A 25,803-nucleotide genomic window follows, 5' to 3' on the forward strand; every position below is an offset into this window, starting at 1 on the left:
ACATCAGACCTGCCTGCCATACTCAGCAAACTTGAGATTTGGAAGTGCCTCCTTGATAGCTACTCTCTTTTTAGTTGGAGTCATTGTCGATGCTTTTTGGTAAACCATTTCCAAATATCAAAGCCTGCCGTGTATGGCAGTGAATCTGAACTGCTTCAATGCCTCCAATAAGTTATACAACCATTGATAATTGGATTTATAAAGCCCTGGGAGAGCTAGTAGCAGTTGAGCTTTCTAAACTGAAGCTTTTATAAAAAGCTATTTACTATTTGGTAACTATATTTCTAAAATGTTGTGATACTTTAATATGTGTTTGGTAAACAAATTGAGAAAGTACTGACAAAATTATCATAAAAAATATTGCCGCGGTCCACCATTCATCGCGGTCCCTGCTTGAGCCTGGATCGCGATGCCATGGTCCATGCTCAAAGGAGGACCGCGGTGTCGCGGTCCCCGCTTGAGCCTGGATCGCGATGCCACGGTCCATATGCTCTTATTCACGGTCCATGCTCGAGGAGGACCTCAGCGTGGGCCGTGATGTCGATGAAAAAAAAGAGGATGGATTTCGGAAGGAACAGAGAAAGAAATTAAATTTTTTTTCTTAAAACGTAATTCAAAAGATGTATAAAAAAAATAGAAAACAAGAATATCTTTTGTTGGACGAAAGAAAGTCTGATCCATGGCTAGGATTCTTTATTAGGACTCCAGCAGATTTTTAAGTTTATAAAGAAACAAAGTATGTAATTGTTATATTTTATGATAGATATTTTAGTCAAAAAACAACTTTCCGACAAAGTTCAAAACAACTTTTTCAAAAAGCTCCAAAATAGAGCTTCTTCCAAAAAGCTGTTTTTAGCTTTCTAAAAAACTAAACAGCTTTTTAAAATTTTTACCAAATATCCTTTTTCATTCAAAAATGCTTTTGAAATGTAAAAAAATACCCCAAACAGGCTTAAAACTCCGACCTTTAGCTCCGTAAAACTTTCTACCATTTTCAAGTGCGGCTCAAACTCGTCAGCAGATACTCATTATGGTGACCATTAGTGATGGTGGTGGTGGTGGTGAGCCAATGGTGGTGGAAACCACACCATGGTTGCGGACAATCCCGCTTGCAACTTTACTTCTGCTACCCCTATGACTTCAACAGTACTAGTGTTAAAAGAGAAAACGATACCATTTCAAGGCTGACTCAGCCTGGCTCCCTGTGCGGACACGGCACGCCATTGCTCTACTCAGCGATAAAACATGCATCAAATACCTTCCTCCTCCTCCAATACGAAGGAAGCATGGTGGGTGGATAAACAGACCAATGAGAGGAAGAGGCATGAACCCTTGGCAACGGTCCTTATCATCGATCCAATGACCTAAAGGAAATTAAAAGAACAAACCCACAAAAAAGACACGCTCCACTAGCGAGCAAACTTGAGTGCATGATCGGCCATCATTGACTCAACTCTCCAATATCACTTTTTAAAAGAATGAGAAACTGTAGCCTCAGTGTCATCATCATTATCCCCCTCATCTTTCTCACCGTTTTAGTGAAGCATATGTATAAATATAAAAAACCATCCACACCTTTTTGATTAGTCCCTGAACGCACTACAAAAAAGAAGTCCCCACCACAAAGTGTATGGTTAGTGCACTACAGCCGCCACAGGACAATAAGAGCAGGCATGACCATTGGCAACGTCTTCCTCCCACTCAAAAATGTCAAAAGATATGGAGACACTGGTAGACTCTTTGCCTTACCATAGCCTTTCAATTACAGCTCCTTTGACACACACTAAAAAAGAAAGGAAAAAGGGTAAATGAGTATGTGACATCTGGTACTCGTGCAGCTACGGAGATGCTTCTCAGGTTCTATCAGAAGTACTATTGGAGGATTGGACCGTGCAAGTTTCATACACATGTATGGAGCCAAAATGCAGTAGCCGTCCATGGGTTCTATGGACGATGGTCTTGGTCTATGAAGAGGTGTTGGGTTCAGGCTTTACTGTGTGGCCTTCAGGCTGGCTATGCGTGTCATAGATAGCCATGGCAAGGGAGATTGGCATCATGCACAGGGCTTTGGATTGGAGGAATTGCATTGCTGCTCCAATGTCTTCTTCCATGAGCTTCGCTACTTGCCGTTCTGTGCCATCTGTTGACCACTTCTCCCACACCTGCTGCTTCCTCCCACTCTCGCTTGCCTCCCCCTGATGAGGATCGAATAAAGAACTATCAGGTCTAAGATACATTTTATCATATTGCGGGAGTGCACAGGCACGAGAAACAGTAATGTTAACATACCCAGGCGCAATCATAGACAAGATAATGTCACTGTAAACAAAGAGCGAAACCACCGTGAGGCATAACATGTATTTTGAATGTGTTCGCGGAGCAGAATATAATAAGCAACTGGCCAACTAATCTATACAGTTAGACCATTAAAAAGGAAAAGGAAAGTGTCACATGATAGGGAATTGTTTGGTACTCACTGATAAGAACACAAGTGGTGTCCAAAACATCACCAACTATCACAGAATAACTTAATGAGCCATTATAACGACATGGGAGCGTGCGATGAAACCGAAGATGAAGAAAAGACAACCACCCCTCAAAACCTAACTGGATATATGTCATAAAAGTTAACCATGAAAACTACTTACCTAAGCAACAGAAGGAAAAATCTAGAGATAAGAAAAGAAAACTGCAATAAAGTGTTAACTGAGAAAAAAAAGAGAAAAAGTTAGGAGGTAATTTGGTACGCATTGAAGCAAAAGTCAGAGAAATCACGATTTAGCCTGTAGTTCGATTTCTGATTGTGCCTTGAAGATGAAGGTGATTCCTTGTATTGAGCATAGCTTTTTCCCTGTCTAGACCCAGTCCATGTCTAAAGAAACGTTGAACCAGTAACACCCTGATTCCATGAAGATAAACAGCACAGAAAATGAAGTCTTCTGGCAGGTCTTTCATACTTCATTCCATGAAACTGAATCAATATACTATAGTTATATCTAGAATGCCGATGATGGATCAATGTCAATTGTTTGAACTAGATAGAAAGATAACTGAGCTTGTAAGACAGGAATAGGCTTGGATCCTAAATTGGCATTATCATTAAAAGTTTTAGGCATTTGAAATTAGAAAAACAATGTCAAGAATATGAAACATAATTCTAGCTGATATGCAACAGAAAATGAGGTCAGAGTCCTTGATAGAAGAGATATCCATGTTTAAATCTCCACTCTCTTGGATCAATCATAATGAAGAGGTCATTGAAGACATATATAACAAGAATAAGATAAAAGGAATGGTGGAGCAGTAATTATGAGAAGGGAGGTGACAATGTTGGGCAATCGCTATATAACTTTGAGAGTGAAGGGGAAACTCAATGCATTGGAGGCATAAGTGGATTTAAATAGACAATAACAGCGATCACTCTTTATTTGTATTGGAGAATTTGCAATTGAAGAGATTCCAAGCACATAAGCTGAGGACCATGCTGTTGAGAACGCTGCACTGAATATGTGGCACTACAAGGAAAACTAGGGTTAAAGATTGGTGTTAGAGGAAGCATAGAAATTGCACCAAGTGAGAGTGAGCACAGTAGTTGCATCTATTGCAGATAAAGCAAGGGAGAAGTGATTGAGATTGGTCTTATCATCTTGTGCAACAAACACTACCACAAGTTGAAAAGCTTAAATTTGTGAGGGAAAATGTAATAGTAGTGGGACAACATGGACAAAAATTATGATGAAGAAGTTTGGAGGAAAAAAGAAGGGATTAAAATTATAGATCATGTAACAAGAATTTATGGTAAATGACTAGTATAGCCAAACCCAAATAATGGAAATGATTGCTTGGTTATAGACTTTATTATCACTGTTGTAGAATTAACAACGATCATGCACATGAATCTGAACAAAAATGAATGGTTTTTTTTTTTTGGCACCCAAGCACAAATGTAAACATGAAAATGCTCATATAATAAATATTGGTTAAGTAATGCACTTCCAAGAACCCTTCTGCACCATGTATTAATATTAGCTAAAATATATACACCAAAATACGTATGTAGCAAGCAAACATCAAATACAATTCATTAATCTAAAACTACAGAATTCCAAACCTACATTCTTCAGCATACGACACAACAAAAAATTAAGAAAAAAAAAACTTGCAGATAATGTGTATAGTATTGACAAGCCTTATCCCATCGACAAGGAAAGATTACATGTGTATAGTAGTTTGAAAAATATTGGATATTCATGCAACATGCTAAAAATGGCACTCTCTCCTTTGTAATGTATTACCTCAACCGGTAGTGGGATATCAGCTACCAGCTGTGCCACAGCACCAGCGCCGCCCAGCCTACTCATGCTTAAAACCTGTCATTTAGTAGAAGAACATTATTTGAAAATGTGCGTTTAAGAGAAGGTAATAAGAAATCAATGAAGCATATGTACAAAGTAATAGTTTTAAAAAAATAGCACATTAGACAGGAGATTATCATCAGTTCCAGCACTTGACAAGAGCAATGTTCTTGTGCAACTTATATGACCCTATTTGAAATATAGAGTAACAAAACAACAATCTTGTAAAATGAAGGAACCGATTGTGCAGCTTGCTGGATCGAGAGCAGTTCTCCAGGTTGATATACCTCAGAGAGGATTACGCATTCTAGGTTATGCCACCTGTCACCTGACTTTGGTACTTTTTCCAAAAATTTCACTAAAATCCTAGTTGCTGCAGATGGACTGCAGGAGATATATGTTCAAACCTAATATGAATCCCACATTCCTGCTTCAATTTGAAACGATACTGCTTGATAAAATTTATGTCATTTTAGCTGCATTTAAGTTGTGCGCTGATGCTATTAGTTGAATTAGTATGGATATGATATGCTGACATTTGAAAGCCATATCATGCAACTTTCATGTAAAGCTGGTGACAGTTTGAAGTGATCGGCTTCCCACAATGTCATGCTACCGACAATTATAAAATTAGTATATCATGTTCCAGCAACATGACAATTATGCCAGACTTGTGTGGTTCTTGACAGTTCACGAGGGCATCAATACAAGGCAGGTACAGTGTTGAAATAGTTAATTCCTGCCTGAAATGAACATATGGTGTAACAATAATTTGTTTAAATAGTTAGTTCTCGTCTGGAATGAAACCATAGGGTAACAATAATTTGCTAAAATCAGTTCCAGCTGGCCTGAATGAAGTAGAAGGTCCATAGAGCTTAGCTAGTATAGTCTATGAACTCAGACATACTGCTTCAAACATCATAACCACGTTATGCAGTCCTCGATCTGCCACTGAGTAGGGCCAACTATTAAGCAAGCGGAGTGGGCATAAATAGACCTCCTGTTTACAGTCCTTTGAGAGAACTAGCATCTCAATGGAAAATACAATCCTATGTGAGGGGTTACAATCGATGCTAACAGATATAAGTACAAAGGCATTCTAAAACAAGTACATAGGGAGACTGGATCAAAATTTGTTGTCATAATAGAAGTAATAAAATGTGATTGTTTAAAGTATCTCCGCAACAAGGGTTTTTTCCCCAAAAAAAAAAGTTGTAACCAGCACAATAATTGAAAAATAAATTAGTAAATGTATAGTACTCCTTTTTGAAAGTAGTATGATGTTGCCTTGAAAAAAAGCAACAATAATGCTCATTAAATGGAAAATAGAAATAGCTTACCTTCACTTGGAGCCTCAAAAACTTCACATAATCTAAGATCTCATCAAGCATGGCTGCTCTGTCTGTCTGCACAGGTATACACAGGCTATAAACATGGAGTTATGAAAACAAGAGCTCTCTAAGTCACTGTCAAAGAAGCTAATCTTTTTTTCTTGAAGAAAAGGAGACAGTAACACAAATCAACTCTAAATAGAATAATTCCTTTTTTTCCCAGACATAATAATGAAATGAAGATCTCATTTAAGAAAACCTTAAATAGCTCAAGACTCTATGATTCCATATTTAACAAGGCTTAGATCACGAGGTAAAAGTGCTCAACTTTTTTCCACTCTGTTACCAAGTAGTATATAGTTTTCTATGATCAATGAAGTCTCTCTTTACTACACACACAATAGATGGGACCATCTCTAATACATAGGAAGCGAGGAACCAAGATGAAGACAAATGTCAGAGAACCTAGTAGATCGAGGTCAAAATAATCAGCATCTAGAGGCAATGCAGTACATGGAGACTGTTTTAGGAAAATTTTCAAAACAAAATTGTTATCAAAAGTTCTTGTAGCATTTTTTTTTTGTTCCTTTTATCATAGGTCATACTTTTCCTAACATCCATGCCTGCTGAGCAGGAGTGCAGAATCACAAACAGGGATAACCACAAATGATGGAAATAGGGGAATGCAGAACATGTAATTTGACCAATTAAAACATGGTTGGTGTCCAGTATATAGAAAAAAGAAGATATCCGGAACCTTGGTACGTTCCTACCAACAACTGGTGTGCAGATGGTACCAGCAAAATCTCACAGCAGTAGAAACCCTTGGGAGATTATAACAGCGAACATTTACAGCAGTATCATGCTGATGTCAACAATTATGCATGTGCACTTGATCACACACAACTATGAAGATGCTAGTCCAATTCAGTTTCTTGTGCTCCAAATCAACTAGAAATAAGACTTCATGAAGAAGCCTTTATCTTCTGTGAGCTCACCACTATTGGCAATGCACAAGAACAAAACAATATATATAAATAGAATGTTATTGTTCCTTTCTTATAAGTTCCATGCCAACCGAAATAGTAAGCTCTATCCAATTTGAATGGATCCATTACCCAAAAGGTATACATACACCTCAACAGAAAAAAGAACCCAACAAAGGACCCATAATGAAATAAAAAGAAACTTGTTGATCTCTCATACTTTTATAGTCTAGCATCTAACAATTTCCAGCAAACAGATACAACAACTTGTCAGGCTGAGTAACATTAATGCTGAACTTTCTCAATGGTTTATGGAAATTTGGATATAGCAAATAAAAAAGAAAAAGAAAAATTTGTCGAATGATGAAACTAACTAGTTGAAAGCTAATAAAATAAGGTGGGTGCCAACTAGTACAGTTAGTAATGTCATTGGGCAGCAGTAGCTAATAATCTAGGTTTGTATCCCACCTATAGCCAGCTGGATGGGTGGGGAGTAACCCCCTTCCTTTTCTCCAAGAGAGGAAAAAGAAAAAAAAAGAGAGCTAATACATCAAGTAAGATGAGACAACAATATGCATCTAAAAAGGACGGGAATGACACTGCCCTACATGAAAAATATCATATTTCTTTGAGCATAGACTTAATTCTAATGCTCCAGGAATGAAACATAGCTTGAATTAACTTGGAGTCAGAAAATAAAAAGACCTACCAAGAACCTCAAAAAAAGGTTTCTTTTGGAACTATTTGTCAAACGATGATCACCTGACGGAAGAAAAAACCCGAGGGTCAATCAAATGGAAAGGCCAGCTGCAGTTGCAATCTCAGAGAACCAGCAAGCTTCAACAAGGCATACAATACTGCTTGTGCGCGCACACATTGGAATTTTATTGAGATCTGTAGGTGCTATCTCATGCACCAGAGCAAAATTGCAATACCCTAGGGGTCAAAGATATTCATCACAAGCTTCATATATAGTTTGAACATGAATTTAATCTGATTTTTGGACATTTTCTTGTTAAGCATGTGACCTGTTGGGGCTTTAATCTAATGATCTGCATTCAAATTAGAGATGCATGTAAGCTAACATAAGAATGTGTATCACGAAGTTGTGAAAAAGTGCTGATTTTATTGTGGTGGGTCCCACATACCCTCTTTATTTCTTCATTATTTCTTCCTCTACATCATGAGTTTTATTTATCTTCATACATGGTCCATGCTGCATCGAATCTTCTATCAATGTGCAAATTATCCTCCTTTAAGAACTTTGTTGCTTTCAAAATTATTAGCAAATAATGAATGTGCCAACACTAAATTCAACCTCTAAATAGACTCCAATCAAATTAGTGTAAGGCCAACTTCATTTTGGTGAAATCTCTAGTCAACTGGATCTCCCTTCCTGCATCTTACAGACCAAATAGAAAGATGATTTATCCTCATCTGTTGTTTCCATATAAAGAATAAAAATGGGTTTAGTTCATCAGGATGGTGTCACTCATAGTTCTAGACATCAAAACTCCTCTAAATACCAAACTTCACACGATAAATCTCCGCTTAAATACCAGAAAAAATTCCTTCATCGAATTGACTCCTATTTGATGAGTTTGGTATACTTCCATATAATCCTCAGCAAAACATTTTTTTTCATTCTTGAAGATTGTTTTCCCCATATAAATAGATTATTCCAGATGAATTTTTTAAAATGAAACGTAGTCTGATTTGTCGCTCATAAACATGTATATGAACAAGCATGTTGTATAGCTCTTGAGAGCTCATGTCAGCACCCAAGACAATAACAGGAAATAATGCATAGCAAAAGAATGTAGAGTAATGCCTGTCTCTAGTCTGTAAGATGAATTTTCTTCAAAAGCTTTAGAAGTTCAACTCATCCTGGATACAAGCCTAAAGCTGAGTTATTCCTTCAGACTAAATGTAGCCTAAAGTTATGGGGTTAACCCTAACTAAGACATTAGAAAAACGGTTAAGAACATGAAATTCTTAAGACACATGTTCAAATATACTCAAAAGAAAATAATCAAATGTTCAGATTATAAATTTTCGATCGGTTCATATGCATAGATCTGTACACTTTGATTTGCAACATAACTCATACGCTGACCTTATTGGTGCTTGGGACCAACTCCTGCAGAGCCCTCATCCTTTCTGCTATTCTTTCTCTACGTAACTGCACTCGTGGAAAAGAAAGGAAGATGTTAGAAATGCTGCCGTCCCATAAGTTAGGATCACTGCAGAATTAGGATTTGGTCTGTAAAGCAAGCACTGTAACTTGGATAAAGCAACACACTTATTGATCATCTTAAGATCCTTTTCAGGAAATATCAGAAAACAGCTAATAAGACTCAAATGAAGCATATGAAGGAACGATAAATATGTGCTAATAAGACTAATAAAGTGTTTGTAATTAATGTAATTGACATGTGACAGATCCTCAAAAAGCAAATCTTTTTCCTTGACATGCACAGCAATCTTGATAGCACTTGTCAGACAATTAGGCACCAAGCTGCAAAAACTGTAATGGAAATATATCATGTGGCATTACCCTCTCGGCAATACTATGAGGATCAGTGGCTTGACCCCGCCGTGCCCGCACCTTTGGTCGGGGGGCTGGTGGTTGTGACCCTGCAGCAACCCCTCCTTGCTTCGCTTGCCCATGAAAAGTCTACACAGGACAAATGATAGAAGTCAAGAAAATTAATATCCAATATACATAAACCCTCCAATAACATCAGAATGGAAGAAACACATGAGCCTCCGTTGGCATGTAGTAGATGATAAAAGATACAAGCAAATATGCTGCACTCTGCAAGTCAGGTGAGTGTTAAAAATGCGCTTCCTTTCTTCCTATAGAAGTGATATCGAAGAAAATAGTCCTGAGAATTCCATTAAGACTTTCCAAATAGGAAATTCATCCACATAATTTCTTATGATGTTAACCAATTAAACACAACATAAAATAATAGAAAAAGGACAGCCCGATGCACAAGGCTCCTGCTATTGCAAGGTTTGGGAAGGGTCGGATGCACGCAGCCTTTCTCCCCTCGTGCAAGGAGGCTATTTCTATGTTTTGAACCTGTGACACCCTGGTCACAATTGAGAAACCTTGCCATTGCGCCAAAGCCTACCCTTACACAATACAGTCTACAAACTGTTTACGTTACCACATCCTTTGCCTTTCAAAAGGTTGTAAGACACTGCAAGGCCCAAATGTTTTCTTTCTTATGCCGCAGAATTGACTGTGGTTTGTAAACTCAAATTCGACACTATTGTCAGCCCATTGAGTTCTGCATCGAGTTTAATCCCTAGCACCAGAGTCAAAGTCACCAGCACCAAAACAAAATTCAAAAATAAGAACTTTGTGAAAAACACAAACTTGTGGAGTTTTATGATTGTATCATGCCTACTTAGGCAAGAGAAATCAGAAAAACATTAAAATATAAAAAAATTCTCCATTCTGAAAAAACCATGCAACTCCAAACAATACTGGAACGACAAAGCAATCCCACAACTACTTCTGCTGCACTAATTAGCGACTAAAACTGCAATTTGAGCAAGGGAATCTCTTCACTCCCAGGTGCCGAGACGTCCAATAATTCTAAATGTCAACTAAGATAAGAAGAAGAACACAAAAGTGATAGCCGCCGCGTTTTTCAAGAAGGTAACGGACCTGAGGAGGAGTAGGAGCGGGAGGATTCGGCCGGATTTGATGAGACTGAAGGTGACCAAACCCCGGAGGAAACAGTCCCGTTAACTGCACCGGATCCCTCTCCTGCCCGACAGCAAATAGCCAGTGAGCTCCAAAGTCCAAAATACCCTCAACAACCACCAAAAAAGACAAGGTCATCCTCATATTTCCCGGGGAAGGCGTCCTCAGACCTCGACACGCGCCATTGAGAAGAAAGGTAAGGGGTAAAATGGTAAACCAATGAAAAACAAAAAGGATCAGCTCACCACCTTGGCCTCCGATTCCTCCCGAAGCCTTTTGCCGCTGCCGGAGCCCCTCTCCAAGCTGAGCCCCAGAGGGAACCCCGACGTCCCGCCGGCGCCGGAGCCACCTTCGCGGGAGAGGACCATCCCGGGGGGCATGCCCCCCTCGCCTCCCCCAGCGATTCCTCCGCCTCCGCCGCCGTCCCCCCCCGCGTAAGGCGGCGGCGGCATCGAGAAGATCTGCTCGAAAAAATCGTCCCCTATGCCATCCTGCGGAGGAGGCGGTGCGTTCGCCATGGTGCCGAAGCCCGCGAAGCGGCCGCTACTACAACTCTTACGAAGCCGAGATGCTCGCCGGAGAGCTCCAAGAGCATCGAAAGGATAAGGGTTCGGGAGCAAGAGAAAAGGAAACCGTCGGTGGAGAAAGAGAGGATTTGGTAGGCCGAGAAGGCGACGAGGGGTGGGAGCTTATAAAAAGGAGAGGCGGTGGAGAGGGAGCCGAAATATAAGGAAAGAGGAGAGGTTAAAAAAAGGAAAGGAATCAAAAAGGCGGATTTTCTCTTTTTTTTACTTTTAATTTTTTTTTAGTGTTATTTATTATTATTTTTATTTATTTTTTAATCGGGTTGCGTCTCGGATGGGGTAGAGAATCTGGGGGAGAATCGGATGGATGAGCCATTCAGTACGGTCTACAGTAGCCAAGACCAATGTGGAAAATAACGAAAATATAAGAGGCACGGCACTCCACACCACGGGTAGTTCTGGATTTAGGGGACAATGGCGCGTACGAGACTCTAATATTTTATAGTCACGAATTGAAAGTATGACGCTAGAAAAAAATCTAGGCATTTATGATATATATCACTAAGAAAAGTTGAATGTTTAGAGAGAATATATATATTATATAATCGGAGCCGCAGTAAAAACGGGTCTCTGTGAGCGATTGTTACTGCTTATAAACCTGAATCTGGATGACCTATTTATAACCAAAATAAAGCTCAGGTGAAACTAAGTGGACGTCCAAACTCACTGATGCTAAAATATTTGCAAATGAGTTGTGGCTAGAAGTGAAATGCCACTCGCTGGATGCACTCTGGATGTGAGTATATTTATCTGAAGGGTCACTCGGCCTCAGTGATTGAAAGGATCGGTGGGCGACACATCGTGGCGGACGGGATGTCGCCAGTCAAGGACATACGGAGGATGATCAAGGACTATGGCGTTTTCAGGGCTGCACGTGTTTGTCGGAAGATGAACACAACCACCAATTGGGTGGCCTCCTACGTGGCGTATCACTCTGGAGGTTTCCTCTGGGTGAACCAAGTAGACGTTCCTAACTTGTTCAGACAGCTTCTTTTTTTTGATTTTGTTAGCGGTACTCATATTCGTTTTGTGTGAGGAGCCGGTGTACTAAAAAAAATAATAATAAAAAATAAATAATTGCTTAATCTAGACGTTAGATGAAGGGGGAAAATTTGGAAAAATAAGAAGGGAGGTGCTCAGCCATGTTTGAGAGAATATTCCTTTTGCAAAGTTTTTTTTTTTTGGGTATTTGTTCTATGCATAAAAAAAAGCTGGGCACTTTTCATAGACAGCAAAATTTACTTGCTGCATATATTATCATATATCATTCTAAATTTTATTAAATTAATATATGTAGTTAATCGTGCAGGAGAATGAGACTAGAGTAACACAATATGTGCAAGTGAGTCTGAGATTCATGCATGAGAGAGTTGATGCAAGTGAGGCTATAGTTAATCCATGCAATAATTATCTTCCTTCATATATGGATTTGGAGTTTGTCATGCATAAAAATAGAATCTTACTCTTAACAAAATTTCTCCGCATTTTGATATCTTCCAATACTCACTCTCTTATAGATGGCTATGAAAGAGAGCAGAGTGATTGAAATGGATAGCATGTTTACCTTAAACACTTCAAAGTAATGGGATTGAGGCAACCATCAAGTGCTTTTTTTTCTTTTTTTCTTTTGACTAACCATGTGGATTGTGAGTGCCAAGCACTAATATCTTCCTCGTACGTAACTTTTATTAGATGTATATTAAATGCTCAAAGAAAGAATTCTATTGAAGTCTTATGTTAGTCAAAGAGAAAGAGAGATTATGTATCCATCAAAAAAAGGTAAAAAAGCACACTTAAGCAGTGCAACAAAGGAAATAGGGAAGTCCATTGTGCATAATCCAACAGATCGTGAGAAAAGGAATGGAAAAAAAGAGAAGGCGTGTCCTCCCAACTCACGTAACTGTAGTAGCTTTAGTAACTATATATATACTCTCCTTTTTACTTTTAAGAGGAGAGAGAAAAGAGGAGTACCATACAAAAGTTAGTTTAGATTTACCAACTGATGAAAGTTGTAAGATGCTTTCAATCAACCCCAAGTTCTAGTCATTCACATTTCCTCTCATATACATTGTGCATATCAAGATCAATCTCTACTACCATTACAAAGTAAACACTTGAGGGCAATGGCTCTACCCGGGGTAAATTGCATCTAACTTTCTTTAATTCCCAATGCATCATTCCATGTGTTTGTTCAAGGAAAATGAAAAATGAGAAGGATAAACGGCTCCCGCATCTATACTGTGAATTATATTATGGTGAACCTCAGTTTAAAAGAGATATAGGAGGGAAGAGTTTTGGATGGTTGATTAACCACACAAAATCATTCAAAACAGTTAAAACATTCCTTTCTTTCTTCAAATCTCTCTAGTAGATAGAGAAGAGTCCTCCATTGCTCTAAAAATACGTGGCTCGTGCTGTGATTAAGGAGAGCTTTCCATTCCTGTGATTTTTCTCCAGCCTGAGCAACTCTTGAGAGCTAGAATGGACCAGCCATTCAACGCTATATTTCCTTCTTGTTAACTTTCACAAACAGCTACTCCACAAGTTAGTATCAATATTAGTTATATATATTTTCATCCAAGAGCCTATTTGAAAGAGGAAATGGAAACATGGAATCGGATTCCTATTCCCAAAGAAACTCTAGCTATTGACACAACTTCAGGTCTTTCACATCCATCAAGTACTCCTCTTCAATAAGAGAAAATAACTTCCCTCGGTCATCTCTCGAATTATATTTCTCGCGGAAATCAAATACTTGCTTTTCAGTCTCTCAAGTCCAGCAATAGGATTGTATCCTTTGAAGATTGAAGAACAGTAGTTGAAAATTGTATGCCTGAAGTTTTCACGACCAGTTTTGATTTCAGTTGGAAGTTGGGACATACAAAACTATATCAGAAGCAGGTTTCAGACAGCCAAGATTTTTAATAAGACATTTTGTAACTTGCGGCCGGCAGGTTAAACACCATTCTTTGTTTATGGAATCTGTGGTATTGAAACCTGAGATCGATAACAATAAAGATGGCATGGCTTGCATGGAATGAATTGTTATATGTTCGCAGATAGCTTCAGATAGTCAGAAAAGGAAGAAGGATTCCACTGTGGGTGATAAACTGCTTGAGATGAAGCAGAAAACTTGATAGATCTGACAAAAGCACCAATTGAATTTTGATAAAACTATGGTTTGTGTAGAGTAATTGGCTTCAGCTGCCTGCAGAAGTCCATTTGGCTTTGCATTTGGAGTAACATGCAAATTACATTCCAAGGAGAGATGGAGCAAATCTAGGAGACTGCTGGAAAGCCAACAATATAACATGAGGCTCTGTGAGCAGGGGAATAGGGGGGCTGGTGGGGTAAAGAATATCAATGATTACTAAGGATTGTTCTTAGCAGTAGTATTCATGAAAAGTTGTCTTGTCCTATAAAGTTTCTGATCGAGCTATAGATAAGGTCTGATCTTCCACTGTCTTCTCATGAAAGGTTAACTCCATACTTTTCAATCGCAAATGGTTGATGGACCCTTTAAAGAACTGAATTACAAAACGAAGTAAAGATTATGAATAAAAAAGAAAGTGAAGGAAGCCCTACCTAAACATAAATAAGTCCTTTAACTTGTAGATTTTAGAAAAATCTAGATCTGAATTGCTTCTGTCCGATAAAAAGATGGTGAGATAGAGAAAGATTGCAACATCAGAACAACTCTAACAAGGAATAAAGCAGTGGAGGAGGTACAATATGAGTAAGGACAAGAAACTCCAAAATAGATCACTTTTGTTAGCTTGGATCTGTTATACAGAGGGATGCAAAGATGGACAAGAATGAGTGCATCAGGATTGTATGGAAGGAGCATTCAATACTATCAAGCTTGGACGGAGGCACCTCTAATTAGTCGGGAGTGAGTTGTGAATTCTGGTGATAAGGCTTGTGATCTTTGATCTAAGATATTCAGAATATAGGAATTGATGAAGTGGAGACGTGCCTCTATAATGGAAAACAATATTCAAATACCACTTAAACATACAAATATTTTCAGAATACAAGAAGTCTCATACAGATTGGAAATGCCAAGAATAGGGAGCGAATCTTGAATGCAAGCTGTTGGGCCAAAGATAATTTGGAAGAAGTTAGTGAGAAATTTTTTTTATCCTAACATATGAGCGAATGGTGAAGTAGGTTCCATATAAACAAGCCCAAGTTCAATGAAGGCACATCATTTATGCTTGTATTCATTTCTAATAATTATGTTTGTAATATTCCTACTAGCCATAGAATGGAACTCTAGACAACCAGAAAACCCATAAACCCAAAAACCCTTACGCGAAATAAATCTTTAGCTGAATGAGGCTGTTCAGTTGTATACATGGTGAACTAGGAGATGATGAGAATCAAGTGAAAGGTTATGGGTGACACAAATTAATAAGTTTGTTTAGAGATAGTTTGATCGAGTATTATGCAGGACAGCGACAGCTAATCTAGAATGGATCTTGGTTGCAAGTTGATGGGTCTGGAATGAGGAGGTGGAGGTGAATGACTTGGAGAAATAAATTTTTGAGGTCTTGGACTTGGATTACAACCATTGGCAAAGCATGATTCATATCATCAACCCTGGATTGATTAATAAAACTTGTTCTTTAGGTTCATATATTACCTTAGTAGACTTTAAATTAAAGACAACCTAGGCTGCTAGAGGAAAAAAACCCCCCACAAAATATGAAAAACTTATAGCCCAATGCAACAAAACTATATTGGAGTTTCTAAGGAAGGTAAGCGATCCATTGAGCAGAGATGTCACACTCATACTATCAAAATATCTGAACAAGCTTATCCCTAGAGAAGATAATCTCAACTCTTAAACTTGATCACATTTGTTTAACTCATAATTGCCTTGTATAGTGATTTCTCAGGAGTTTATACATCTCTAGCAGATCATTGTGGATAGAATACTACATTTCACTGCTCTTAGTTATCGAGCACTTGATTCTGCGTACAGACCTTCATCACAAAATCCAGGACACGTTAAAATGCCTAAAAGATCCCCCTCAAGTACTCGAGTTAAGGTTCAGATCACTGGAATAAGAAGCAGGATAAAACCTTATAATCATGAGAAATTTCTTCAGGAACAAATATTTGAATTGAAATCTCCAAACGTGTTAAGAGGGAAGTCATGGATCGAACCTATTCCAGTGGCATCCATTGGGAGCCAATAGCATCTTTGTTGAGAGAAAGAGAGAGAGAGATGCTATAGCCACTTACCTCTAGTATTAATATTTTAAATTTGATAGAGCTTTGTGCTTAAGAATGTAATGCAAAGTTTTGAGTAGTCTCGGCATGCTGCTTGCCGGGACTAGTTCAAATTTATTATAAGTATTATCATATAACTACGAGACGTCGTAGGAATTAATATTAAAGATAATTAGGGGCTTAAATATAAGAATGACGGTCCTAGAAGTATATGCATTCTCCTGTTCAAGTCCCTGAAGATGGTTATTTTTAAAGACAAGTTCAAATTTAGCATCAAGTGTTATCCTATAACAATAAGACCCAGTGGAAATTTGACATTAAATGTTAGTTAGGGGCTTAAATATAAGAATGCAGAACCAAGTTTTTGAGTTAGTCTCGGCACGCCGCGTAACGGCACTAGTAAGAACACATGCATTCTCCTGCTCAAGTCCCTGTAGGAGGCTAGTATTTAAGACAAGTTTTCTATGTTTTTTATTTTAAAACATCCTCGGTTCCCTTTTCTTCTCAATAGTGAGAAAAGTGCAAGCACGTTGGCCAGAAGCAGGAGCATAGCTATCAGATCTTATGACTGCTGAAAAAGAAATCTTTTGTTAGATATGTAAGATTCAACCTGGCCATATATGTTTCTTCTTGTGTAAGTGAAGCTAGAAAAGAAAATTCTTTTATCACATGTAAGATTCACCTCGGCCATCCATGTTTTTTTGTGTACTCAAAAATAGTATAGAAAGCTTCTAAGAACTGGCTCTACTTCCCCCAAATCATGAATGGGAAGCCATCACATTTGATGCATGTACTGCTCCAGTGCAGGGTGAGCATTCAGGAATTGATGAATGCACAATTTGCTCAGATCTATCTGACATTAGTGATTAAAAAGATATTTTCGACATTGAATAATTGAAAACTTCAAGAAGAGATAAGGTCAAGGAATATGAGCCGAAGAGGAAGAGAGAGTACACTGTCCAGTGTTGAAGAGCAAGGTAAATGTTCTTCGGTTCCCTTTATATGATAGCATAGATAGCAGAAACTCAAAAGAGGTAAATGTCGACCCTTATATGCAGCTCTGTGAACACACTATTAGGGCTGGAAGTGGGCCGGGCCGGGCCGGGCCACACCCCTACCCAAGCCTGGCCCGAGGCCCGAACAATTTTACAGGAACGAGGCCCGAGCCCAGCCCGAGCCCATTTGGGCCAGCCCGATTGGGGAATTTCCTTTGGGCCAGCCCCATTGTGCATATCTTCAAGATCAAGACAGTATCAGGGAATTTGGGGATTGCATATTGAAAAACAAGGGGGCACAAGGGTGTGGTTTTTGGGGTGAATTGACACACTGTTGATTATATATTGCTACTGGAGATGGTATTAAGTCATTTTAGCCAGTTTCAAGACATCAACTACTATTTTAGCTTGAAAAGGATCATCATGCATATAACTGAAGGCATGTCCTGCATGGGTACAAAGACAAGCCAACCAATCTCTTAATTTGCAGCTGCTAAACAAGCCAAAAAAAAAAGACACATACATCTTCGGGCAGAAAGCAAAGCATAATTTTTTTGATGGAAGCAAAGCAGAGATCACATAGATACCAGAGGGGGGTGAAAGCCCTCAAATCACGATGGGGGTGAAAGCCCTCAGATCACGATGGGGGTGAGAACTGAGAACGGTCGAGTACGGTCGAAGAGCCCTCAGATCTAGGGTTTCACCACTTCGCCGAGCTTGGAAGGTCATCGACGACGGCTGGCGACCGATGACGAGCCAACAAGAAGCAGAGAAACCCTAGCTCCACGCCTCCGCCGCTCGTCTGCTCTGCGCCTCTGCAAATCCCAACCAGAACGAAGAATATCATTCGTAATCGTACCTCAAAACCTAGCTTCGCCGACGATAGGGTGGTCGGAACTCCTCTTCACCACTTCGCCGAGCTTGGATGGTCGACGACGACACGACCGGAGAAACCCTAGCTCCACGCCTCGTCGCCTCCACCGCTCGTCCGCTTCGCGGCTCCGCCTCTGCAAATCCCTCGATTCGGGCTATCGCCTGTCGTCGACGACTGGAGAAACCCTAGCTCCACGCCTCGTCGGTCGTCGCCTCCACCGTTGTCGCCTGTCGGGCAAGTGGGCAAGGGCAACTGAACTGGGTTTAGCGGCTTTAGCCGTTTAGGGCCTTTACGCGTTTAGCCGCGATTCGGGCTGGGTGTGGGCTCGGGCTTGGACGGGCTCGGGCCGGGCCAATGAAATACCCGAGCCCGGCCCGAAATAGATATGGGCTTAATCATTCAGCCCGAGCCCGGCCCGAGGGCAGCCCGACCCGATGGGCTTCGGGCCGGCCCGAGCCCACTTTCAGCCCTACACACTATATGTTAAAATTGGTTAACATATAGTGTTCCATCCAATTGCCTATCTGATTGCAACAAATGACATTGCTCATCACTGCGTCACAATAGCTTGCAGAACTTCACGATCACATGAGCAGGTTTAATTATTCCATCACTTCAGGAATGAAGCTGAACTTTGGAGGCCCTGAGCAATTTTCGAGTATTTTTCTATTGCAAATCAGTCTGATCCTACTATAATTTCCGACTGATGAACCAGATGCGACAGCAGGATGGCACCACATTCTTTGATATGCAACTAGGAACCTCCATGCATAATGTCTCAGTAACTACGAGAAACTCGGTCCGTAACTTATATACAGCTCCATGTCTGCTGCATAAGGAAATTTAATCTAAAAAAAATAGTCAACTCAATACAACCTGCTGATACAACATCGAAGCTACAGATCACCTTGGGAAACAGAGGGATCATGGTCCCATTTCACGAACTCTCTTTGGTGCCTGATGCTTCAAGTTCTTTTTTCTCATCCTCACTGCTAACAACTTTGGGACTCTCAGCTGGGGGCGGGGGTTTACTAGCATCTTCACCATCCTTTTTTAACTCAGTTTCAAACTCTTTAGCTGCCTGAATACAAATAAAGACATAGATGTCAGCAAGGTAGTGACTGAAGAGGGTAAAGAATGCATTGAGAGATCTTGTAAGTACATGATACAGACATACATACAAGAACTTTTCTCAGGGAAATAAAAAAGGTCACTCAGATAAACTTTTTTCTAACAGAGTAAAATACCTGCATAGATTGCATATCAACTCAGGAAAAATATATTTAGATAAGTTGATCGAGACAACAATATCAGGAGGAGTCGTGACATTCATACAACGCAAAGAAATGCGAAAAACTTGGTTTTGCAATTGTTGTGAAAGGATCACTAAAAAAATGAGGGCTTAAGCAAATGTAGAGAAGAAACAATTACATAAAGCCTAGAGCAAACAAATGGAAGTAAGACAAATAAATGAAATAAGACCTGCGAGTATTATCACAACTGGTAAGAGAAGAAGAAATTTGAAGCTCAAAACTAGAAGCTCATGTCTTGATAACGACAAAATAGTGAGCACTAGCCCAACAGGGCAATAGGAGTACCAGCTCAACAGGGCAATAGAAGGACAGTACACTATTAAAAAACTAGTTTAATCAGCCAGATGCTGAACTAGTAGAGGTGGGATGGAAAGCTTGATGAACCTAACATAAGTATAAGCTCCAAATAAATTTTAGTATAATCATGGTTCATGTGGATTATTTGGGCATTTTGGAAAAAAGGTAACAAATGTGGAGATTAATGCCTAGAAGAGGTTGGCACCAATTTGTCTTTGAAGCAACGAATGGTCGCCACATAACAAGGACAATCGAAGGAAGTTCTAGAAGAAAGATGGAAAGCCAATGATGTCAGTTGTGAATGGGGGGCAATAAAAGGGAGGGCTCATAATATAGTGGTGGTTCTTTCCAGGGAAAAAAGACAAAGGATATTGATGAATGTTCTGTGAAAGGACCTTTTGCTTTGATAAAGAATCCAGTCTTTTCATATTGAGCAAATAAAAACCAGCAAAACTACAACAAACACAGAATACAGGGAACTCCTGTGAAAACAGCAGCATCAAGATGAATCACAACGCCACCTTACTTTCTGATAGCAAAGTTTCCCCACAAACCCTCACAATCTTACCAATCTTTTTAAGCAGCCTCTTGATTCCACAGCTCTGGATTAAAAGTTTTGGCATTTTATGTCATAAGCAAAAGCCAACACATTGCATAACTATATACTTTTTTGGAGAACTCCGATGGGAGTTTTCAATCATGACTGGAAGGCCATTCTAAGTCAGTCCATGGAGATGTTTCACAGGTGGTTGTTGCGTGCTAATCATAAAACCCAGAGAAGTTACCATTGTTTTGGGCCAAACCTCTGTCAGCTCATTCTTAGTTAGGGTACTTGGTTTCTTTGTGTTTAGTTTCCTATTTCCTTGTGTCTTGCATCAGGTCTATCTAACAGTTATCAAAGAGAATCCAGGAGACGAACAAATTGCTCAGTATCTTCTCTCTCGAATTCCTGCAAATGATCAAGGCTTCAGTCCTCCTCCTAGGCTTGATCTTCATGTCAATGGCATCTCAGGAGTAGTAGAAAGAGAAAACCCAAAACTATTAAGGAATATAACTTGCATGTAGATTTTATCACATCAACATTCCACCACATTATCCATGTTTCTGAAACCAAATGGATGCTGATAATAAAAGTATGCAGAGATTTGTCACCAAATGTCTATAATTATAACATTAACTTGAAAGACACAGAAACACCACTACAATGCAGAAGCATTTTGATTGTCAAGCAGTTCTAAAGGAGAGCTTATTGTCATCTCTCCATCGACTTTTGGAACTATCCGAGTGAATATCATTTAAGGAAATTGTAAATTTAAAAGTTCAAAAGTTTAAACTACATAAGACACAAAAACTATAAGCTTATTCAACAATATCTCATATCGATATCTTAAATCCAAAGGGAGCTATTTATTTGCTTGTTTTATATCTGTAACACTATTATATATTTTCTATTTTAAATGAAAAGCCTTTTCTATCTATACATAGTCAATTTAAGGATTAAATCATGATCAGTCGTTGTTTAGAACCTCTTATGTTTGGTTATCAATGTTATAGTACTTTATAAATTAGTACCTCATTTTTGACCAATGCAACATTAAGATTTGAGCAATACATAGGTTTGCCATGAAAATTAGACGTCAGTTAGCATTATGCCCTAACCATTTATATTGATTATGCTACCTAGGCCACTGAATTGGGATTTTTGAAAGATTCTCCTGGACTTGGAAAGACTCCAAACAAAGACAGAATAAGGCAATATAGGGTGCGGAAATATATTTAGAAAGAGAGAGGTCTCGACTGCGTGTTTCTGATGTGCAACACTAAGAATTTGTGGATGAGATGCGGGTAAATTGGCACATAATTTTCTTATCAAATTCATTGAACAAAGTCATTATTACTTAGATCAGAACTATCAAAATACAAGAACAATATAAACTTAACAAAAGCAGACTCAAAGTTGATTAAAATTATCTAACAAGCTCTTCACTAGTAAAAAAAGGATGGAGAATTAATTACACTTACCCTAGCATCTCTGGAACTTCAAGTGTAGGTATTTCCAGGGGTTCTCATAATTCTACCAAATTACAGTGGATAAATTACTAGTTCTTCACTAGTCTCAATTACTCAGCACTAGATTCTACATACAGACCTAGAGACCTCCATCCCGAAATCCTCAACACATTGAAAAGCCCAAAAGATAAAATTGTTATAACAAAAAACAGAAACTAAGCATAATAATCCTATAAATCTTCTTCAGACGAGAAATTGAATCAAGGCATTCAATTGATTCAGAGATAAACAAAAGGAACAGGACCTCTTGGAAACTCTTCACGGTCTTTCCGATGCTCCGGCCGATCTCAGGGAGCTTTTTGGGGCCGAAGACCAGCGCGGCGACACCAGCGATGACAACGAGCTCGGGGACGCCAAGGCCGAAGAGGCAACGACACCCGAGGCCCCCGGACGGACGCCGCCGGCGCCTGGCAACGACGGCGAGCCTAGTCCCGACCACGGCGTTGCCCCCGTTGGAAAAGAAGACGGAGCTGGAGGCGGCAAGAGAAGCGCGGGGAAGGGAGGGGGGCCTCGCCGGGAGCCGAGACGCCATTAGAGACGTAGAGCAACGAGCCATCTCCATCTATCGCTCTTTCCAACTGGTTCCCAGTCCGCTTCGCTCTCGTTTCAAGATTTTTTTTTTCTGTCTCGTCAGCAAATGGATATGAATTTAAAAATAGTGTGATCTCCACGGTTTATATAGCGATCGGACGGTTCAAATGCCCCTTTGGCCAGGGAAAAACTAATTGGATGTTCTAGGGCAACCGGGAGACAAAAATGGGATAATTAGGGTAAACAAAGAGTCGAAAATTATTACAATTTTGAACCGTTAAATATGTACCATTGAAATCCAAAAGCTGGAAAAAAGATAAAAAAAATTAGCATACGCCCAGGTAAGTAAGCCTCCAAAAACTTTTGCTACCATAGTATTATTTGCCCACAAGAGTAGAATATAAGGTCCACCAAAGTTACAAGTTTATTTTACTGCTATGGATAAATTAGAGTTCTACTATAAAATTAAAGCATAGAATTTTAAAAAAATAAATAATAAATTAAGGATAAAAATAAAGACAACAACTTATTGTTTGATTGGCAAAAAGATTCTTTTTTGAGTTTTCTAAGACTTTGGTAAAGACAAACTAATACAAGAAGAGCGAGGGCTATGATTTTTAGCTAGAGTTGCACCCAACCTGAAGTGTGTTTGGACTACTTGGATCAATTGAGAGCATAGTAGGTATCTATAGATCCAGTCTATAAAAAAGATAATATATTCTTGATGAGAAAACTATCCGATATGATGGTGGAAAGTTTGCACAAAGAAATTATAGCTGGTTGATTTATTCAAAGGTAGACCAAAATCATTTTTGGCGATGTCAATTGGGGGATTGGCATTAAATACTTTGCCAATTGGTGAGGTTAATAAAAACATCGAAGCATAGTAGGCTTGGGTTGGTCGAGGGAGACCAGAAACACAAGACAACAAGAAGCAAAAGTTAGTTAACTGCAAGTAGGAAACGAGAAAAGGCCAAAATATTCGAAAGCTGGATGGGTTATGGCTGATGATAATTAGGGTTCCTCCAAATCAAGGTTTTAAACCCTAGCCTCTCATAAAGAAAAGTTTATTTAGGGTGGTGGGGAAAGATAGAAGAAAGAGGTTTGGGTATCTAGGATTTAAAAACATCATTTCGTATACAATGATTGGAAGGTTTCTGAATCAATATCTAAGGATCTATAGATTGTAGAACCTTGAAAGGTTCGAGTTCTTTCAACTACTCATGGGTGAGAGTATGGAGGAAAGTAGGATCTTGGCACAACTTGTTGCAAATCATGGATTAGGGCGTTGGAGCTTAAGGAAGGAGAAGAGGTCTAGGAGAGCAAGAGTTGCTAGAAGTGATGGTGAAAGATGACTCCTCCAAGTCATTAAAAAGAAATCCGTGACATACAAAATCATGCTTTAGCATGATTCTAATTGATCATGTGCCTCAGAAGGGCAGCAACTCCAAAAGGCATAAGTATTTCAAACTTCCAAGTGCGATGTTTATTGCTATAGATGTCATGTCTATTATATTCCATCATCCTCTTAATCGACATTGTTTATACCATACTTGATACATGGTGATTATCATACACATGTGATTTTGAAATAGAATCTGAAAAAGAGATTCCAAGTCTTGAGTCAGGATCTAAAACTTTTGTAACATGCGGTCACCTAAGGGATTGGTGAAAGAAAAGGATGCTTGATAGGCCAAAGCAAACAAATATGGTGTAGGGGCAGCCAACCAAATCAGTTTAAAGATGCCTTTGTAGTGGGATCATACTATAGGCAGTTTAAAAAAAGACAACCAAGGTGAATTATTATGGTGTAGGCTCAATGAAGACATTCTAACAAGATTGAGGTTGGTCAAGTATGATAATTGATTTGATAGACAGTTTTGACCGTTATGATAAATATAGGGGTGCAAATAGGTTGCGTTGGACCATGTTATGAGTAACCTCGACACGACATGGTTCCTTGTTAATGTTGGACTCAAACCCAACCCAATAACATATCAGGTCAGGTCAGGTCAAATTCATGGCCAAAATTTTTGACCCAATAGGTTATTCGGATCAAATTGAGTCCATGTATAACTCGATCTCAATTGAAAAAATTCAAGTTAGGTACGGTCATGCATAGAGTTCTAAAGTGAAAGAGTTAAATGCATATATACACAAAAGAAAAATCTAGCTTCATCATAAGACATGAATATCTTTTTAGACTGGATAAGTGTATTAGGAACTAATTGTCTCTGTTTTTGATTGTAAGTGATAAATTTGAGATTATAGGTAATGGGATCTTTTTACTAGATGGATGCATATTGTTTTTTTATGCTATAGGATTGAGAGTAAAGTGTTCTTATTTGTCCGTCTTTCTCTTTTGAAAGATGCAATTTTAGCTTATACCCATCTCTTCGTGTATATACTTAAAACATACATAAAACTTAAGTGTAGATGGGCCTGTAAACATGTCAACAAAAGCTTTTCTATCCACCTAAGAAAATGCTAAAAGGAATAGGTGGGAGTCCTATTGGGAGCCCCACCCGTATATAAATCCACCATGAAGTCCTCCATAATTTATTTGCTGGGGGTGAAATTTTGGGGATAGCATCACTCCAAAACTCAAATTATGAATCCTTGTTTATAAGGAGAATGGTATGATCTCTAAAGTAACATTAAGGTCATATTATGCCTGACCATTAAACTATCTTCAAATTCAAGACTAGCATTTGGCAAGCCTTGCTTGTATCTCAAACATCATTCAATTGTTGCTCTCTTGGATAAATAGAGTGAGTGCACCAACAAAAACAAGAGGTTCATGGCCACCAAGGTGGTAGCCCAGTTGAAACGGGGCGTTTGCTTCCAACTAAGTGGTTCCAGGTTCGAAACGCACGGGCGTCGATTAAATTTGAGGACCGGATGCCCCACGCCTGGACACGGGGTCTGGAAGCGCTACTGGTTGGCTGGTAGCCTGGGTGGTGCCAGGTGTGACGTACTCACAAAGAGGGTCGGGTCGGGTAACCGAATCGGCCCATGGGTGGGGAGGGTATGAGTAAAACCGGCCGGGGTGCCCAACACACGGTCATTTCTACCCGCATCGAACATTCTCCTGGTGGGGTGGGGGCCCAGTAGGAGCTGCTACGCGGGGGTGGGCTTGTCTCTTCCTCCCCTCTTTCTTTTTTTTTACCAAAAAAAAAAAACAAGAGGTTCATGTATCAACCATCCGTGCTACTTCATACGTGCAAATAACCACCATCTCAAATAACACTTATTCATACAGTACAAGCAAACCTTAAAACCTCCACCAACTACCTCACCATCAAATAAGAGGTTCATGTATCAACACTTACTTGATTTTGGGTTATGGAGAACAAGAGCGAGGGAGGGGTTAGAGAAGAAGAGGAAGGTCTCCAAAAGGTGGTCCATGGTAGCAAGATCCAGCGGAAACATAAGGCCGCCGACAGCAAGGAGGTTAATTGGTCAGGGGCATTTGGGGATGGAAGAGGAGGAGGGGGTCCATGGCCAA

General features: G+C 39.4%; 2 protein-coding genes across 3 annotated transcripts; both read right to left on the reverse strand.

The window, feature by feature from the left end:
* Positions 1–1,552: 1,552 nt before the first annotated feature.
* On the reverse strand, positions 1,553–11,113 carry LOC103705987 (transcription factor UNE12). 2 transcript variants are annotated; one of them, XM_026804226.2, is made up of 7 exons: positions 10,639–11,113; positions 10,355–10,456; positions 9,230–9,349; positions 8,789–8,854; positions 5,696–5,761; positions 4,296–4,370; positions 1,553–2,195 (listed from the first exon to the last, which is right to left on the reverse strand). In XM_026804226.2, exons 1-7 carry the CDS (start codon positions 10,909–10,911, stop codon positions 1,965–1,967), a joined length of 933 nt encoding a protein of 310 aa, XP_026660027.2. In that variant the 5' UTR covers positions 10,912–11,113; the 3' UTR covers positions 1,553–1,964. The 2 variants fall into 2 exon arrangements, with proteins under 2 accessions (XP_026660027.2, XP_008788138.2); XM_008789916.4 differs by having other exon boundaries at positions 10,642–11,109.
* A 7,593-nt stretch (positions 11,114–18,706) lies between these two features.
* Positions 18,707–22,434, reverse strand: LOC103705988 (sec-independent protein translocase protein TATA, chloroplastic-like). The gene is made up of 2 exons (XM_008789918.3): positions 22,009–22,434; positions 18,707–19,165 (listed from the first exon to the last, which is right to left on the reverse strand). The coding sequence occupies exons 1-2, from the start codon at positions 22,324–22,326 to the stop codon at positions 19,022–19,024; spliced, it is 462 nt and encodes a 153-aa protein (XP_008788140.1). The 5' UTR covers positions 22,327–22,434; the 3' UTR covers positions 18,707–19,021.
* Positions 22,435–25,803: the final 3,369 nt, after the last annotated feature.

The sequence above is a fragment of the Phoenix dactylifera genome, chromosome 16, assembly GCF_009389715.1.
Source record: "Phoenix dactylifera cultivar Barhee BC4 chromosome 16, palm_55x_up_171113_PBpolish2nd_filt_p, whole genome shotgun sequence".
NCBI classification, from domain to species: domain Eukaryota; kingdom Viridiplantae; phylum Streptophyta; class Magnoliopsida; order Arecales; family Arecaceae; genus Phoenix; species Phoenix dactylifera.

Coding starts and splice junctions, on each gene's coding strand:
- LOC103705988 (XM_008789918.3), bottom strand. CDS start 22,326: ATGGAGATGGCTCGTTGCTCTACGTCTCTAATGGCGTCTCGGCTCCCG. Junction 19,166..22,008: donor CCGTGAAGAGTTTCCAAGAG/GTCCTGTTCCTT, acceptor ATTTGTATTCAG/GCAGCTAAAGAGTTTGAAAC.
- LOC103705987 (XM_026804226.2), bottom strand. CDS start 10,911: ATGGCGAACGCACCGCCTCCTCCGCAGGATGGCATAGGGGACGATTTT. Junction 9,350..10,354: donor CCGCTCCTACTCCTCCTCAG/GTCCGTTACCTT, acceptor TGTCCTGTGTAG/ACTTTTCATGGGCAAGCGAA. Junction 4,371..5,695: donor TTTTGAGGCTCCAAGTGAAG/GTAAGCTATTTC, acceptor ACTAAATGACAG/GTTTTAAGCATGAGTAGGCT.